Raw genomic sequence first — 17,672 nt, 5'->3', positions numbered from 1 at the left:
GTAAGCAAAAAATATCTACAGTTTTACTCCAACGGTTGGATTAATAAAAGCGTTTTAATTATGCTGTCAAATAGTCTTTTGCTTTTTTTCTTTTAAGTAGAATCTTCTCTCTTTCAATCTCATCTTAACTTTGGTACCCAATATGGCAACTTTATAGCATCTTTCCAGTGTCTTCAAATTCATAACATAATCAGAAGAAACAACCAATGACATATTTTTCTTAACATCTTCTAAATTTGGAAAATAAGTGACATTAGCTTTAAAAATTGCTCTTCTGAAAAGTTGACAGATGAACAGTTATTTCCCTCTTTAAATGGCCATATTAAGCAAACACACATTTCCACTGCAAGCTATGGAGTAATTACACTGCTGTTTATTACTTTTCAAACCCATAGTTAGCCATAAAGAAGTATGTACAAATAAAATACTATGTTTATATTTCCCATATAAAAAGCTGTGTTGTTCAGCAACATAGACATCAAACCCCATATTTTATAAAATTGGTATTTTATAATTATCTGATTTAGAGCCTAGTATATTTTAAAAGGGAAACAAAGAATCTTTCATAAGCAAGTTAGAACGAAAAACTTCAGGTTGAAATTGAAGCACTGTCCTAATTTCAAGGATCAGGGTAAAATCTAATTTTTGCTTATAGGTTGAAAGCGGGAGAATTTGGAAAAGAAAATGTGTTACTAAGATTTATTTTTAGTAAAATATATTTTTATGAGCATAACAGCTTTTGGATTAAGGGACTTATGTGCCCTTTAATCTTGTTCTCATTAACATGCATCTAGAAAAAGTAAAATACATATTTTCGTATGTTTTCCCTTATATTCCTTCCTTCCCTGGCTTTAATAATCACCCTGTTTATATATACATTTTTTTCTTACATTTTTCCATGTCAATATATGAGTCACACATGATGAAATGCTTGATTATTTATTCCTTTTTTAACTAGGTGCACTGTGGGATATCTTTTATCTCAGAGCCTAAATTACTGTTGCCATATAATAACAGTGCTCAAATTATCCAAGAACAGTTTCCACTAAAGATCTATTTTTAAAAGGCAATATTCATTTGTCCCTTTACTATGTTTCTTTTTCCACATAGTACACAAATATTGTATGACAAAATGCATTCCCAGAGGAAATGATCACAAATTAAGATATTAAAATGTTCTTTAATACATCAGGTTGACAATGATCATATCCTTTGCAAAGAGTCACTGAGATCATTTTGAGGAAATGCATGTGTTCTTCTCAGTGCTGATAGTTCCTGGTCCCTCTGGTTCACCTGCTCATTCCACAACAAGCACAGACAGCCCAAGAAGATGGTCCTTCACCATTAACTGGAGAAGTCAGAGGAACTAGGTTGAACAGCCCCTTGGAAAATTCTTTTTAATATTTACTGCAATAAACATATTATCTATTGCCATGGTATTTAAAAAAACACACTAGAATAAGAATAGGTTCAGGGCCATTCAAAATAGCCCAGAATGGAGAGAGCATTACAATGACAAGAAAAAAATGTTATAATCAGTCAAGTCAAGGGTAGGAAATGGGAACTCTCAAATATCATTTCATGTTTTCCTTGGCTTATTTGCAGCATCAATTCAGCTACCTCATCTTATCCCATGTATTTCAAATGTCAGGCCATTAAGATGAATTCATATATTTAGAAGAAGTCATGATTTTTCCTTAAACTCTATCTATCATGAATTCACTTTTCTACAATTCATCTACTCTAGTCTTCACATGGAAAAAAAATTAAATTGTTGAGGGTTGCATAGTGTCTTTAGCTCTATTGTTTTAATATCATCAATATTATTAAGTTGTAAAAGAAATGCAAATTTGCACTAAACAGATTTTGCATTTATCTATTTAAAGTGGATATTGTGACAAAATTTAACAATCATGTAAGTAAAGCATAATGTTGAAAAACTGACTATTGTTCCCTAAACAGTGATTCACCTGCTATTTCTGACAAAGACTATTAGCCAAAAAAGCTGATAAACAAAACAGTGCTTTAAATCTTTGCCTATTTGTATTGGCCTCAATTGTAGTTATTTATTGGTCTTACTTTTCTTCTCTTGTGTGGACACAGTCAAAAAGGAAGTTAGGAAAAGCTGCTAAGGACCAAAACTACTCCTGCAATTAGGAACCTTTTAAAAAATGGATACCTTTATGAAACAACTGACGAACATCAAAGATTATCCCAACACATTTTTACTATGAAAAATCTCAAGTTCTTAATATCGCAATATATATATATGTATATGTGTGTGTATATATACACACATACATATATGTATTAATATATATTTTTTAAGAGATGGGGTCCTGCTCTGTAACCCAGGCTGGAGTGCAATGGCACAATCATATTAATATCTCACTATAACCTTAAACTCCTGGGCTCAAGTGATCCTCCCACCTCAGCCTCCCAAAGTGTTGGGATTACAGCTGTGAGCCACTGACCCCAGCTTTAATATTCCAATATCTTAATATCACAAATTAAATTTTAATTTAATACACTGAAATTAATTTAAATGCATAATTAACTATTAGAGAATTATGAATATCAATGGACTCTCCTAACTTCCCAGATTTTGAAGTTACTTGGAAATGAGAACTGTATTTGTCAAAGGCAGAATAAAACACAAAAATAGGTTGGGTACTCTTTTTTTCACATTTGATTTTATCAAAAAAAAAACAAAAAAAACACAGAGGCCCCTTGACTCATTATAGGTGAAATAGCATAAATACAATTGGCTTGTTTCACCCATTGAGTCATAAAGACAACAAAATACCTAAAAATACCTAAAGATTGGATCAATTATTTTAATCATCTTAAATAGCCAATTAATTGAAGGGAGAAATCAAATTTAGTTGACAATTATTACAAGTAAAAAACCAAATACTTCACATATTCATCAGTGAAATAAAACAATGTAGACAAGATTTTATTCACTCAGAATTGAATTCCCTCCCCTATACTAGAATTTTCATGCACATTGAATAAAAACCAGCATTCAACATAAAAAGTCAAAACAGAGAGAATATAAAAGGATTCATTTTTCATTAATGAATTCTAATATTTATATATTATATACACATGTACATGTATATATTAGAAACTTGCTCGGACAAAGAGAATATATCTGAAACCTGTCATAATTTGCCAAACTGCCACAAAGCAGATTGGATATAATGACTCAGTTCCATTGACAACAAGATCACTTTTATTTACATGTGGTCTCTCTCTCTCATTTTTTTTTTTTTTTTACTATTTCATGTAGACTTTAGTGTGAAGCCATCGCCTCAAAAGGTACACCTGCCTGGTTACTTGTTGCCTGATGGCCTATAACAGCCAGCCTACTTTTCACTGTGGACAGGGGAAATCCTATTTTTAAATAACTTCAGATTCAGATTGATCTTTTTAAAAACATTTGTTTCTCTCCAGACAGACTCACAGCTGATCTAGGAACACCGTGATTCCTGAGGTTGAATTTATCACCAGTGCCTTTTAAAGAATACCAAGTCCAAGATCTCTGTGAGACAGTTGATCTGGACTAGAAAAAGGACAACTTTGATTAGAAAACCAATTACTGAGATTAGACAGATAAACTTGTCAATGTGTTCTACTAGCTCAGCACCTGGACAGTAGACAGAGTAGTGAGTTGCTACAGTGCAGTACGAAGCCATCACCTCCTCTCAAAGTGGCTTAGCTAAGAAAAGGACAACTTTCCGCTACATTTTATGACACATATGCTTTGTTCTTTCCTCAAGACTCAAACTGGATGGACATATCCCCATTTTACGGGAATTGGTGAAATAGCTATTGGAATCTAGGCCTTTCTGATCTTTCAGCCCACGTGTGTTCCTTACACCAAGCTGCTGAAACAACAAAAAATTTTGAATGTAGCAAATTACATTATCTTTTATGTGCCAAATAATATTATGTTTTATCCACTTCTACTGTTATGAAGCAACCTCCTCCCCTGTAAAACAAAAACAAAACAAACAAAAAACTGGACATGGGCAAAGACTTGTGACAGAGTGAACAGTATAAGGAAATAGTAAAGGTAAGCATGTTGTAAGAACCAGATCAATGGGTGGAATTCCATGAGAGAGGGGATTTTTATATAGTGACTTCAGTCCTGTTGATAAATCCCCAAAGAATTCGATGTGAGGATGAATTAATATGTGAAAAGAAGTGCTATAAATTCAGTGGAAAAAGTTCATATGAAACATTTCTTTCCCAGTCCCACCATAATGTTGAATCCTGCTTTCCTCAAGAGGGTTTGAAGTTTGTAATAGTGACTGATGTGTTTGTGATCAGAAAAGATGAAATTAGTGTATATGCTTGATACCAGCAATAACCAAAATGTCACTTATAAATTAGTCTCACTTCCTATATATCTCTAGGATAACCAAATATAGTTGATTCATTATCTTTTAAAATTATTCAGGATAACAACATGAATAGAAACCAGAGAAATAATTTAAAGTTGGACTTGTCAAGCTCTCCTTTTTAAAAGCAGAGCATTATTACTATAAGCAAGGAGTTAGGCTAAAAAAATAGTTATGTTTTTTGTGTAATGGAATTTTATCTTTGACTGGGATTGGCAATAAGTACTGTGTCACTGTAAAAAGTCACTTCTGGGTGCCTCATTTTATGCCAAAGGACGTTGGATGAAATATTTAAAATTATGTAGTCCAATCTGCAACCTATAGGGAAGATAATCTCTAGGGTCATGGCAGACAGCTTCCATCCCATTTATACATCTTCTGTGGTAGTATAGTCCTGATTTCTCCAGACAACCCTTTTGTTGGTAGGAAAGAATTAACTCCTTTAATGGGACACTCTCCCCTACGTAGAGCAGAGATTATCCTGCCTAAAATACCTACACACAGATCCTCATTCCCACCCCTAGAGCCAGACAAAGAATTGGATAGTAAGACTCCTTCCGTATGACAATTTTCACCAAATTAAAGAAGCTTGCTGTGTCTCCCTGCCTTCTCCTTCTCTTCTCTTACTCCATGTTCCCATTCACAGAGTAGAGCTTACAGCCTTTCCTTCTACCTGCTCAATCTCCTATATCTTGGCACTTGCTACGTTACTTTTGTCTGGTAGATCTAGTTCAAAGTCAAGGCTACTGTTACCCCCCTTCATCTCACTTTCCAATCAATAAAAATACTAATTATGACAGAGTGGATAAATGTGGGGTAGAGCAGAGAACAAAAGAGACAACAAAAACAAAATACAAAGCCAAGAATATAAAGTGCAGGGCAAAGTTCACATCTTTTAAAATGAAATTTGGAGGCCTGTGACTTTCCAATGCCTGACAAACTACATAACACAAAACTCTTCCCAAGACTATTTCTACCCATAGGTTTATAGGATATGGAAGATCACTACAATGGTTCTCCACTTGTCATCCCAGAAAGGTTGTGAATGAAGGTGCTCAGGTGCCTTTGATTAAGTAATCTACAAGATACACTCAGTCTAAAATGTAGCATGTGTTCATGTTTAATCTGAAATAACAGAGAAAAAATTCAAGTTTTAGAAATGAGACGTTTTTACTCCAGCTAATCTTTTGTTTTTCATTTTATTCTAGAGTTGTTCAACAATTTAGATTCGCCTATCTAGAAAAGCAGAATAAATGTAGATGCAATAAATCAGAGGATTTTACCTTATGAAATGCAAAGTCTCCTTATAAAACTCTTTAAAATGAGTGCTGTTTACCAGAAAATTTATAGGGGATCATGAGTGAGGACTATATTAATTTTACTGATGTTTCCCAGTAATCTAATAAATTGCTACCATTTATTAGGCATTATCAAGCCCTAGGCAAAGTACATTTACATGCATAGGAGTCTCTTAATTTCTTCCCCCTAACCATCCTATGAGAGAGGAATTAAAATCACTATTTTGTTAGGTGACTTGGGTAATGTCATATAACTAATAAATGGTGAAACTGGGAGTTCAATCCAGTCTATCCTCAGTCATCCTTTAAACCATTAAACTACACTTCCCTATTAGGGTTAAGACTAATTTCTATTGCTAAATTTTCTATCAAACATATTAATTAGTTTTCAAGAAAACTTAAAAAAAGCTACCCACATTTAATTCTATAAATATGCCATTAAATCCCAGAGCAACACATTCCTATAGAAAATAATTTATAGTAACACATAACTATGCAACTGTGAATGATTCCATATTCAAAGCCAATAATTATTTTACATTATTTGAAAATAAGTTTTCTACTTCATTCAAGCATATTCAAATGGATAATGTGTTTATTTTCTGAAATTATGAAAGTAAATCATTGTTCCTGTTTAAAATATAAACAAAAAAATAAAAGATCTTAGATGTATAGCAGCATGTACAAGATACAACCTCTCCTCCTCCCCAAGGCTAACCAATAAGGTGAAACCTCTTCTTTGGGATCTGGTGGCTTTATTAATTTTTTCTGAATATGATCCTTTCAATCCTATACTCCTATCTGGATCTTAGATCAAAGGTGCAAATATTCTAATGTTTATTTAATAATAACTCATGTATTTCCATAAACTCACATCCATCTTCCCACTTATTCTACTCTCTTTTCTTTTCACTGCCAAACTTAGCGAAGAGTGGTTTGGACTAGTCTTTACTTCCTCAACTCCCACTCGTTCCTTAATCCATCACATGTTGACATCTTTTTCTACCATTCTATTAAAACTACTCTTGCAAGGTGACCAAGACTTAATGGATAAATTCAGTGACCTATTTCTAGGCTTCATCCTAGAACTGTCCTTTCTGCAATGTGGGATACTCTTGACTGACTCTGTATCTTTCTTAAAATTCTTCCCTATGCCTTACAGATCAGCACAGTCTCATGATTCTCTTTTTCCTTTTTCTCCTTCCTTCTCTTCTCTTCATCCCTCCCTCCCCTACCCTCCTGTCCTCATTCTCACTCACATTCTAACTCTCATTCCTTGTCCTTTCTCAGTCTCTTCTCCAGGTCTCTTTTCTGCCCCTTAGCTGCTGATCTTCCTCAAGACTCATGTTCGGCACTCTCTTCACATCATCTGTTTTAAATCTCTGCCGATGGCTTCCAGGTCAAACCTATAATAAGTGTGGAGAATTAACTTCACAGTCCAAACACCTCCTCACCCGGCATACTGCCCACTGGGCATCTTATGTTGTTATCTCCAAAACATGATGCCCTTGTTTTATTCACCAATCTCAAGCCCAACTTGTTCTTCCTTATTTCTTATTTCATTAAATGGAACCAACATATGCCCAGTTACACATTTTACAAAACTGGATTCATATCCTCCCTCTACTTAAATTGGTCACTGTGAATTTGAATTCACAAAAGTCTCCTGATTCTGGTGTTTCCTCTCCACTTCCATAGCTGCTGTAGTCATTTAGAATTTTCTATGCAACAGGGTAGCCACTAGCCACATGGGGCTATTTAAATTCGCACTAGTACAAATTGTTTCTCATTTACTCTAGCCACCTTTTAATTGCTCAATAGCAGCATATGGGTGGCTACCATGCCAGACAGGGCAGAAAATAAAACATTTCCATCATCACAGGAAGTTATATTGAACAGTGCTGATCTAGAAGACCAACCTATTAACTCCCAAGAATATAGCAGCTTTGGAATTGATCTCTCTGCCAACCTATTGCCACATTATTGCCAGAGATAATTTTTCAGAAAAAAAAATCATCCCAAGGGAATCCCTTGATTAAAATTTGTCTCTGATATTTTATCATACAGATAATGAATGTCAAAGCCTTTACCAGGGGATAAATAGTCCTTTACAGGTGAGCACTTTCTATAGCCCTTGACACATACCTTACTAAGAATTATAGATGAACTTGCTTCCTAAAACTTCTGTGTTGGAACCCAAACCCCCAATGTGACTGTATTTGGAGATGAGGACTATCATAAGCTAATAAGGTTAAGTGAGATCAGGGGTGGGGCATGGTTAATCCAAGAGGACTAATATCTTTATAAGAAGAGGAAGAAACATCAGAGTTCTCTCACTGCAGGCACCCAGAGGAAATGCCATGTGAAGATACAGGGAGAAGGTGGCTGTCTGCAAGCCAGGAAGACAACTCTCACTAGAAACCAAATTTTCATGCACCTTGATCATGAACTTCAAACCTCCAGAACTACAGGAAATTAAATGTCTGTGGTTTAAGCCATACAATATGAAGAATTTTGTTGTGGCAGCCCACAACAATGCACTCAGAGTAATGCACTCAGAGTAATGCACTCAGTCACTATGAACTTATGAATGCATAAGAATTACTACAGGTTTCCAAAGGTTACTTACCTCCCACCAAAACTTTACACACATCCTTTCATTGCTCAGCTCTAAATGTGAAGCCAAAAGTCTACATGTCCTTCCAATATTCATGCTAGTCATTCATATTCATATCCCCTAAGCCTTTGACATGAGCAACTCGGCCATCCACCCCAGCTGCCCAGTAGGCTCATATTTCTGCCTTCTTAGCTTGCTATATCATCTGTAAAATGTTTTCAATGATAAACTTAAAATAAATAGAAGAAGCAAATATGGCAAAATTTTTAACAACTGTTAAATCTGTGTGACAGATATGTCTGGGCTTATTATGCTAATCTCTTAATTCTTTGGGATGTTTGTTGATATTCCTAACCAAAAGGAAAAGGAAAATATTTAAAGTGATGAAATGAACTTCATATTTAACATCACCTGGCTGTTTGACCTTGAGATAGTTAACTGTATGTCCTTGCCTAACTCTTCTGTAAAATTTATGATAATGCTTACCTCATAAGGTTGACATGAGAATTAAAGGAATTAGAATAGTTTCTGATGTCTCATAAACTCTAAAGCTTGTTAGCTGCTATGGAAGCTTGCTCTAGGACTTCAGTTTCTGAGGAGTTCAAGTCATTTTCTATGACAGTAATACTTTGTCATGATCATCCATTTATATCTTAGTTCAATTCTCCTTTCAAATAAACAAAGTCAGTGATAGTTTAGTAAGAAAGAGACCAATCTTTTTTCATGGGAGTGGAAGTACAGAGAAGAAAAGAAAGAATTCTGAACTTTGGGTTTCCCAAGGTACATGGCCCTAGAAATGCAGCTTCTAAGTGGCAGGAGAAGACACAGTCAGGTTACAGAAAGAAAGCAGACTGACAAGGAAGAGAGGAAAAGAGAGGGTAAGAGGCTAAGTAAGTCATCAAGCTCATAATTTTGGTAGAATCAATTTTCCTTCTTGTACAGCACAGAGCAGCTGACATACAAAACTCCAAGTATTTGCAAAGAAATGATCATTGCATTCACCCTCACAAATATGTATGGTTATACCACTGCTAAGGTCAACAACAGTATTTAAATAGGTATTACACACACAAGTTTTGCAGGATTTTTACCATGTATGATAGTTTCCATAACATTTTGCTTTTAAATGACTGAATAGAACACTAAGTAGAAAAAAATCAACTATTATTTTTTGCTACCTTAGGCACCCACGAATTAAATAGCTTCATGCATTCTAGTACAATACATAGTATAAATCATTGTTTATTAACAAAAAAGAACACATATGGACCATCTCTTTTTTTCACTATTAAAGAATCAGAATAAATTATAACATTCCATTAAAGAAACTCCGCTATTGGATTATAATGATACTTAATTTCTTATTAGATAAAATTTAGATTTAGTTTTACATAGTATCTTGTAACCCAAAATGTTAAAATAAAAGATAACTGATATTACAATCAGTTCAAAACAGAATAATTATAAGATCTTATTAAAACTAATTTCCAAATAAAGCTTGGTAGTAATCTGTGAGTACTTAGTTTGTATATTCAGAATAGTATATGAATGTCAACTAGTTATTCCAGTATTATTGAAGTAAGTGAAAAATAAAACATAGTTAATCATCACAGTGAAAAAAAGTGAAAAAGAATGAGTACATTCCTAAGTTTACTAAAGTGAATAGATGAAGAAAGAATAGACTTAAATCAAGTGAAACACTATGAAAAGCCAACAGGTTTTCTCTTAAAACCAACCATATACTTTTGAAAAAAATCTAAATTTTAGCCATGTGTAAGGGATACAGTTAGAGACAAAAATAATGAGGCTAGGACACCTTTTATCAAATCGTTGATTAGTCTCCCAAAAACAGTCATTCAATTTCTGTGCTCATGTGCTCAACCCATTATGTGAACACCAGTATAATGACTCAGTCCTGGCTAAAAAACAGAAAATCCACAGTCAGCTGACACATCCTTAAACATTCAAACTCTGGTACTTTACACATCCATCTCCTTATCTCCATGGTACCTTCTCACACAAGCCCTAAGCTGGAGGCCCAGTTAGTTCACCTCTCGTCCACTTCCTCAGCCTCATCAATACATATTTGCTTCTCTGTCCTTTGGCTATATTTTCTTGCCTTTACAACTTTAAAGAATTATATCTGCCTGAGTTCTATTCTCATCAGCTGTGCAAAATGGATTATTACATACTATTGAGACATAGATGTTAAAAGGTCATTCCACATTCATTGTCACTGTCAACCAGAATGGAGTTTCTCCACCTTGGCTGCACATCTGAATCACCAGGGAAACTTTGAAAGAGCCCAGGCCCACAACACAAGCAAGAACAATAAAATCAGACTGTCTTGGGGTTGAAGATGCCCAGCTTCAGTGCTTTAAAGCTCCTCAGGATATCCCTTTGTAACCCCCAAAACCACTAATCTAGAATATATATGTTCACTAATATTGAAGAAATACCTTCAATATAAACAAAATATTTGATGCTTAGTCATTGTGAGATTGACACAGAAGATAATGATTTTAAAAAGAAATAAATAAAATAAAAGCAATAGTTCAGATAATTCAAGTCAAAGTCCTTTGTTTGAAATAATTATCTGTACATTTGGTCATGTATATTTAATCTAGCAAGAAAAATTATCTTAATGAATAATGATTTATATGTAGGAGAGGATGAGACTGAGAGTCCTGATTGATTTCCCTTCCTTCATACTTTTAATTCGCCTGCATATGCAAATGCTAACCTCATCTCCTGAGTGACTAAATCTGATATACAACACCAATTATTCAAACTTTGTGGTTATATCCTCGATAGCTACTAATTTGACCCAAGTCTAAAGGAAAAATATTTATTCTTTGGCATGTAAGAAAACAGGCATCTAATAATAAGGCATAATTTTAGGTGTTTCTCTTTAAAAGAAAACATGGATCATAAATCAATAGTTGTACATGGAACAAAATATGAAAAGTAAAAATCATAAAAAAGATTATGATAGTCTCTTTGATTTCATAAATAGCCTTATTAATGGTTAAAGTAGTCAAAATATGTACAATGACTTTGTATCAATAAACATTTTTTAAAGTAGTCATATGAATGATCAGACTTTTTATTTTATATAGAAGCAATTCAACTATAAAAATAATATTAAAATAAAGTAGTGGAATATAAAAAAGATCTGTTTACAGATGTGTACTCCATCCTTATAGACAGTGACATAATATTACAATACCACTTAATCAGAGCAAAATAATATTTTAGGTTCAAAATTTAAATGGAAATAATTGTGAGATATTTGATTTCCTTTCTAAAAATTATTTCTTTATGCATCTATAGTGCTTGACACTAAAATAAATAAAAATCTAAGAAATACATTTTTTTCCAAACTGCATATTATATAAACCAAACCCTATGTTTAGTCAGTGTCTGTTAAATAAAAATAAGCATCATAATTTGCTTTAATATAAGATTGTAAAAATAAAAATATGAAAATGCACACATTCTTGACAGTAAAAAGATTAGAATTAATACCGACAGAACTAATGTACAAATAGTGCAATGAATTATGTTAGAATCTAAAGTCAAACCCACTTTCACTGACCAACTGTCCAAGGGTATACTAAGTAAATAAAGCTTCAGTAAATATAAAATCTTACTTGTAACATAAAAACATATTCCCTAAATATCTCATTTTTATAATATTTATTTTCAGGAATTCTCAGGAGCTAAAAAATGGCATTTGTGAGAAAATCTTTAAGTAAAAATCCATCATGTTTATAAAATAGATTGGTAATTTTGTAGCTTAGAATATTTCACTTTTTAATATTGCCAGCCAACTTGAAGATTTTGACAGATTTGTCAGATTCTTGTTATATACTAAAAACATTTTTGACTACAAGGGAAAATTACTTCCATAATATTTGCTACTCAATTTATGTATGATACCAAATTAAATGCTATAGTATACATGATATATGCAACAGTCTTGTTCTTTATTTTCCCATAAATTATTTATAGATAAATGCATGCATGTACTTTTTAAGAAGACTAATTCAGCTGTTTCTCAGAATATTAAAAAATATTCTTGGGTGTAAATGATTTCTACAATATGTGGCAATACAATGGTTTACCAAAGTAAATCCCCCAGCTGTATTTGATCTTCAATTGTTGTGAATTCAAGTCACTATAATTCTATTAGATCTATTTTAAAAGGTTTCTTTTGAATAATTGGTCAAAAAGCTCTTTAAACAATTTAAATCAAAATGATATTTAATCCATTTTAATTTTATACATATTTAGAATTTAACAACATTTGTCAGGATGGTGAGTGGTCTAAGGCACTGTGTTCAGAATTTTGCAACTTTTTAATGGAGGCAGAATATAAAACTAGAGAGTAATACACTCTAAAAAGTTAGAAAACACTGTATTAATCATTTAGTTATATATAGATATAATAAAGTTAATATATTTTTCTAAACTATGAATCCTGGCAATTTGTAGTGCTAACATGATATTATGTATCCTTCTATCTACAATTTTAATCAATATATTTATAAACTACTAAAATTAATTTTTTCATGAAAATATTACCAATTACAGAAATATAGTACATTTACTTTTAATGTAGCCTATGACTTGATGGATGTCTTTAAAAATAAAAAATTTTGCATAGCATTTATATCTTGAACAAGGGTCCTAATGATAGTAATTTCATAATTACAAGAATGTCTGAAATAAGTAAAAGTATTCAGAAAGAAACACAAACACATTCTTCAAAGACAAATGACTTTTAGTCCATGTAATATTGTTTGTATGTGAGTGTGCTTGAGGATTTTTCAGAATTATAGAAAAAATATATATTAAACTAAGAAACTTTGCTTCTATTACATTTCTTCATAAAAACAATTGATTTGTGAGTCTTAACTAAGAATACCAGCACTTTAAATTTGAAAGTGTAATTTCTTAAAATAGCTATTATGAAATAAATGTTTCATATTGACAAACAACAATAAAAAACTGTACAACCAAGAAATAGCTACAAGACATAACAGGTAATTAGTTCTCTGTTGTGGTGATGAAAACTTAAGTGTCTGTGTTTACTTTTCAATGTAAAGAAGGATTATCTTAAAGGAGTTAAGGGTTTTTTTTAACATGCTTTTGTGTATACAGTTAACAACTCCTACTTTACAGAAAAATGTAATCCAGAAGCACTCAATGACATTATTAATGAGTTTAACTTACACTACACCTTAATGCTATGATGATATAAACATAAAGTTGAGAATTAATTCAGGTTAAGTGGAAAGAAATTGTTTTATATATTTATTTGAACATTTGGAAAAAGATACAGACAGCATGGCTATCTGAAAATATGCTACATTCAATATTGACAACACAGATTGTTTTTTAAATACTGAACTATACAAATTAAAATTACTAGAAATGAGGGCTCACATTTGGGAAGCAGGCAAATTCAATTATTATAAGGTGCCACTCTTAAACATAAATATACAGAAATGTCTGAAACCTTTCATTAGTTGTAGAATTAGCAGTCACAGAATTTCTTTTTCTTCACAATTTCAGTGCAACACATTTTGTCAAAATGAGTAACTATGCAATAAATGTACTAGTCATTTATTATTAATTTCCACCATTAAGATTAAGTTTAATTCCGAGGCATGAGTTATAGTGGTATAGTTAAAAAAAAAAAAAAAACAAGGTACAAAATTTTACGATCTGCTTAACCAGTCAAATAATATTCTAAATTAATGTTATAGACTCAGATTTACTCTTTACAAAGATTTATGTTTCTGGTCTTAAAGAATGATGATAAAACAAGGTCAATTTGAGTTTAATTGTCAAAAACATAATTAACCTAAATTAAAATATGGCCTTTGAACTATGATCATTTAAAATAGGTACTCCTTAGTCCAGTTGACTTGTCAAAGTATCAAAAAACCCTTTGATCTTTGCTATCCTTGATTGCACTTTTCCAGTACAAAGCAAGCAAAGCAAAGTGGAATAGTTGCTCTGTTTGCGTGTAGGGTTGAGGTAGTCAGAAAGAAAAAGGAGGAGAGAGAATTGGTGTATTTCTTGTGAAAAGCAATATTAGTTTATTGTGTTGTTTAAGAGATTACCTTTGGAACAAAACATTAAGACTTAGAGAGGTTTTATCATTGCATCTTCCCTAGTAAAGGTCACTGCAGTATCTTCATTTTCAGTAGATCTCTGGGCAAGCCTCATTTCAGCACCATGGACAGCAGCACCTCTGTAAGGACCTACACACATGGTTGCCTAGACTAATTCTTAAGAAACTTGCATAGACTTCTTTGCCAATCAGCAAGGGTTATATTTGTTATTACATACAACAGGTATATCTTAAATATAATACATGTCATTAAACATTTCACTAAATTTTAATTTACAGCATCAAACATTTGCCATTTAACACTTCTGAAAAGCACACTGAAAAATTCAAGCTAATTACATAATATGTCTGATAAATAACCCAACATTGCTAATCAATCACTAGATACCTAATTACAACCTCCCACTCACAGTGAGACTCAGATCAAAATTACACAAATGTCCAAAACAAAACAGGAAACTTAAGGAGAGTACATATGCTCAGGTAAGCCCCCAGACTTTACCAACAACCAGAACTACCTTTGAACAAACATTTTTTTTCCTACATAAACAACTGCAAACACTTTTTCTTATTTGCCTGGTCAACCAACTCAATGATGTCACTATCAGAGAGTTCACGTGTGCAGATCCATATGCCAAACCATACATACCTCTCTCAGACTCTTCTGACTTTACCTGTGGGCATCACAATGCAGTCCCATCGCTACCCTTCTGAGTCTGAGTCAAATTCCATTTTGAAAAGATGTAATAGAGTTTGAGCTAATTGCATAGGTGTAGCAAGCAGCGAAAGCACCAGCTTTGTTATCTCAGAAGACCAGGGACTTCCCTGATCTTCCAAGGATTCCCAGATGAAGGCATCAGTACACCAATAATCCACCAGGTATCCCCCACTCAAACAGCATGCCAAGCTCTTATAACCGCAAAAATAATGATTAAAGTCACAAAACCAGAGCCAAAAATAAGTAAATAAACTCGAGAAGACACCCCAACTGAGCAAACGGAGATAGAAAACTACAGGAAAAGGGGGAAAAATCCACTGTTCCTACCTTACAGTCTTCAGGACACGATTTCACCGAGTACTCCTCCGATTGTAAATATTTATGGAGCACACTTTCAAACTCTTCGTATTTCTCCTGAGCATGGTGGTCATAGTCTTGGTAAGCCTCGACGCACTGCCTGCAAGTGGTCATCTCACCGCCCTCCTTGAGCACCACATCCAAACTACAGTTCAAAGTGTTGGGACTGGACAACCCCGAGAACAACTCCCAAAGTGTGTAGGAATTACAAAACGAAAGGTAAAAATCCGACAAGTTCCAGAGCGGAGTTGGGTGCTTGCTCCTCACCTGCTGCTCCTCCCCGCGGGCGGCCACCCCCCGACTCCAGTTCCTGGCGCACACGGCGTCCGCATTCTCCACCGTGAAGCACTGGCCCGAGGAGGCGCCCTGGGGGTAACAAGTCTCCAGGCGCCACACAGGTTTGGCAGAGTTTCCTAGAAAAAGAGCCTTGCTCCGGTTGTTTTTGCCTCGGTTGCCCTTGCCGCCGCCACCGCCGCCGTCTGCCGGGGAGGGGGGCAGGGTGGGGGACGAGGAGGCGGAGAGGAGTCTGTGTGCCTGGGCGGCGGGCGAGGACTCCCCCATGCTCGCCAGGAGCGCGGGCCAGGAGGGCTCCTGCTGCCGCTGCCGCTGCTGCTGCTGCTGCTGCTGCCGCTGTCGCTGCTGCTGCTGCTGCTGCTGCTGGCGCTGCTGCTCCTTGTCCCGGGTGCGGGTCAGTTTGGCCTCGGCGCAGAACCACAAGTGATCAGAGAGCAGGACTGTGAAAAACAAGAGAGATGCCAGAGACAGTCGCCATTTCTGAGCCCTCTCTGAATCGATGAACGGTTTCTCGTTCTCCCGGGGTGCTGCCAACCAGATTTTTAAGCCGTCGTCATACTGCCGACACATCCAAGCACCCCTGGTCATATTTTGGGAACGCACAGCCCTGGCCGACTCCACCGTGAGGGCTCCTGTGCCAGTGTCACCACAATATGCATTGACTTAAAGGTTTAATTTCCTTATCCCCTCCTCCCGTTTCTTCTCTCTCTCTTTCTCTCTCTCCCCCTCTCTCTCCCTCTCTCTCTCCCTCTCTTTTCGGTCTCTCTCTCTCTCTTTTGCCTACATAAACATTACCAGGCTGTGAAGGAAGATGTGACTTGCTTCCGACCTATTCATCGGCCGACCCCATCCTCTGTGGAGTGGGAAACGACAATGCAGAGAGAGAGGGGGAGAGAGAGAGGGGAGAGAGGGAGGCAGGCGGAGGAGCCGAGGCTGGCGCCGGTGGCCGGTGGCGAGGCTGAGTGCAGGAGGCGCTGGTGGAGGCGGCGGGGTGGCTGGCGCTGCTCCTCTCACCCGGGCATTGTCAGCGCGCGGGTCCCCATGGCCCTGCTGAGGACAGCCCGCTCTCCCCTGCCAGGGGCATGCCGCGTCTCCGCTGCCCACTGACGGCGACCAGAGCGCCTCCCCTCCTCCTCTCCTCCTCCTCCTCCTCCTCTTCTCCTCCTCCTCTTCCTCCTCCTTCCTTTCCTTCTCCTTTTGCTTCTCCTGCGCCTCCCGCTCCTACTTCTCGCTCGCTCGCCCCGAGTCCGGAGCCTGGGCTGCCGCGGCCGGCGGGGCTCTCCCTCCCCCCCACCCCCCACCCCGCGCTCTAACTGCTGCCGCCGCCGCCGCCGCCGCCGCTGCCGCAGGTCTGCCCGCGGGCGCCGCCGCCGCCGGGGCTCCGACTGCTGACGCCGCCTCCCCCGGACCTGCGGGCCGAATCGCCTGGGCTGGGCCTCCCGGGAGCCACAGTCATCTTCAGTCCCCGGGCTAAGTTGCCGCCATCTTCGTCCTGGAGAGACACTTTTTTGGGGGGAGCGCTGGCTTTTGCGTCATCTCCTCCCGCGCCGAGATCGCTCCATCCTGGCGCATTGGCGCCGGCCCGGCCGGGAGGAGGGCGCGGGCCGGGCGGCGGGCGGCGGTGCGGGTGGCCCCCGCCCGGCCGCGTGTGCCTGCTCGTCCCTTTCCGTGCACCCTCCCCACTATTTTTTTTTTTTTCCGTTTATCACTGGGAAAAGTCAGAATGCGGACTGCGTGGCCGAGGGTGCTAATTTCTTGAGCATCTCCCACGCTGTCTGTCTCTGGAAAAAGTCCGAGTCGCGGGCGCTCGGTCAGAGGTCTCTACTGGGGCGAG

General features: G+C 36.7%; 1 protein-coding gene across 2 annotated transcripts in view; it reads right to left on the bottom strand.

The window, feature by feature from the left end:
- The window catches only part of NALF1 (NALCN channel auxiliary factor 1), a 620,077-nt gene extending 602,970 nt beyond the window's left edge, over window positions 1–17,107 (bottom strand). For both annotated transcript variants that reach the window (XM_012751853.3, XM_012751854.2), the window contains exon 1: window positions 15,515–17,107. In XM_012751853.3, the coding sequence (XP_012607307.1) occupies window positions 15,515–16,426 (912 nt within the window). In that variant the 5' untranslated portion in view covers window positions 16,427–17,107. The remainder of the gene's footprint in view (window positions 1–15,514) is intronic.
- Window positions 17,108–17,672: the final 565 nt, after the last annotated feature.

This window comes from Microcebus murinus, chromosome 13 (assembly GCF_040939455.1).
Source record: "Microcebus murinus isolate Inina chromosome 13, M.murinus_Inina_mat1.0, whole genome shotgun sequence".
NCBI lineage: Eukaryota > Metazoa > Chordata > Mammalia > Primates > Cheirogaleidae > Microcebus > Microcebus murinus.
This window is presented reverse-complemented; position numbering and strand designations above follow the sequence as displayed.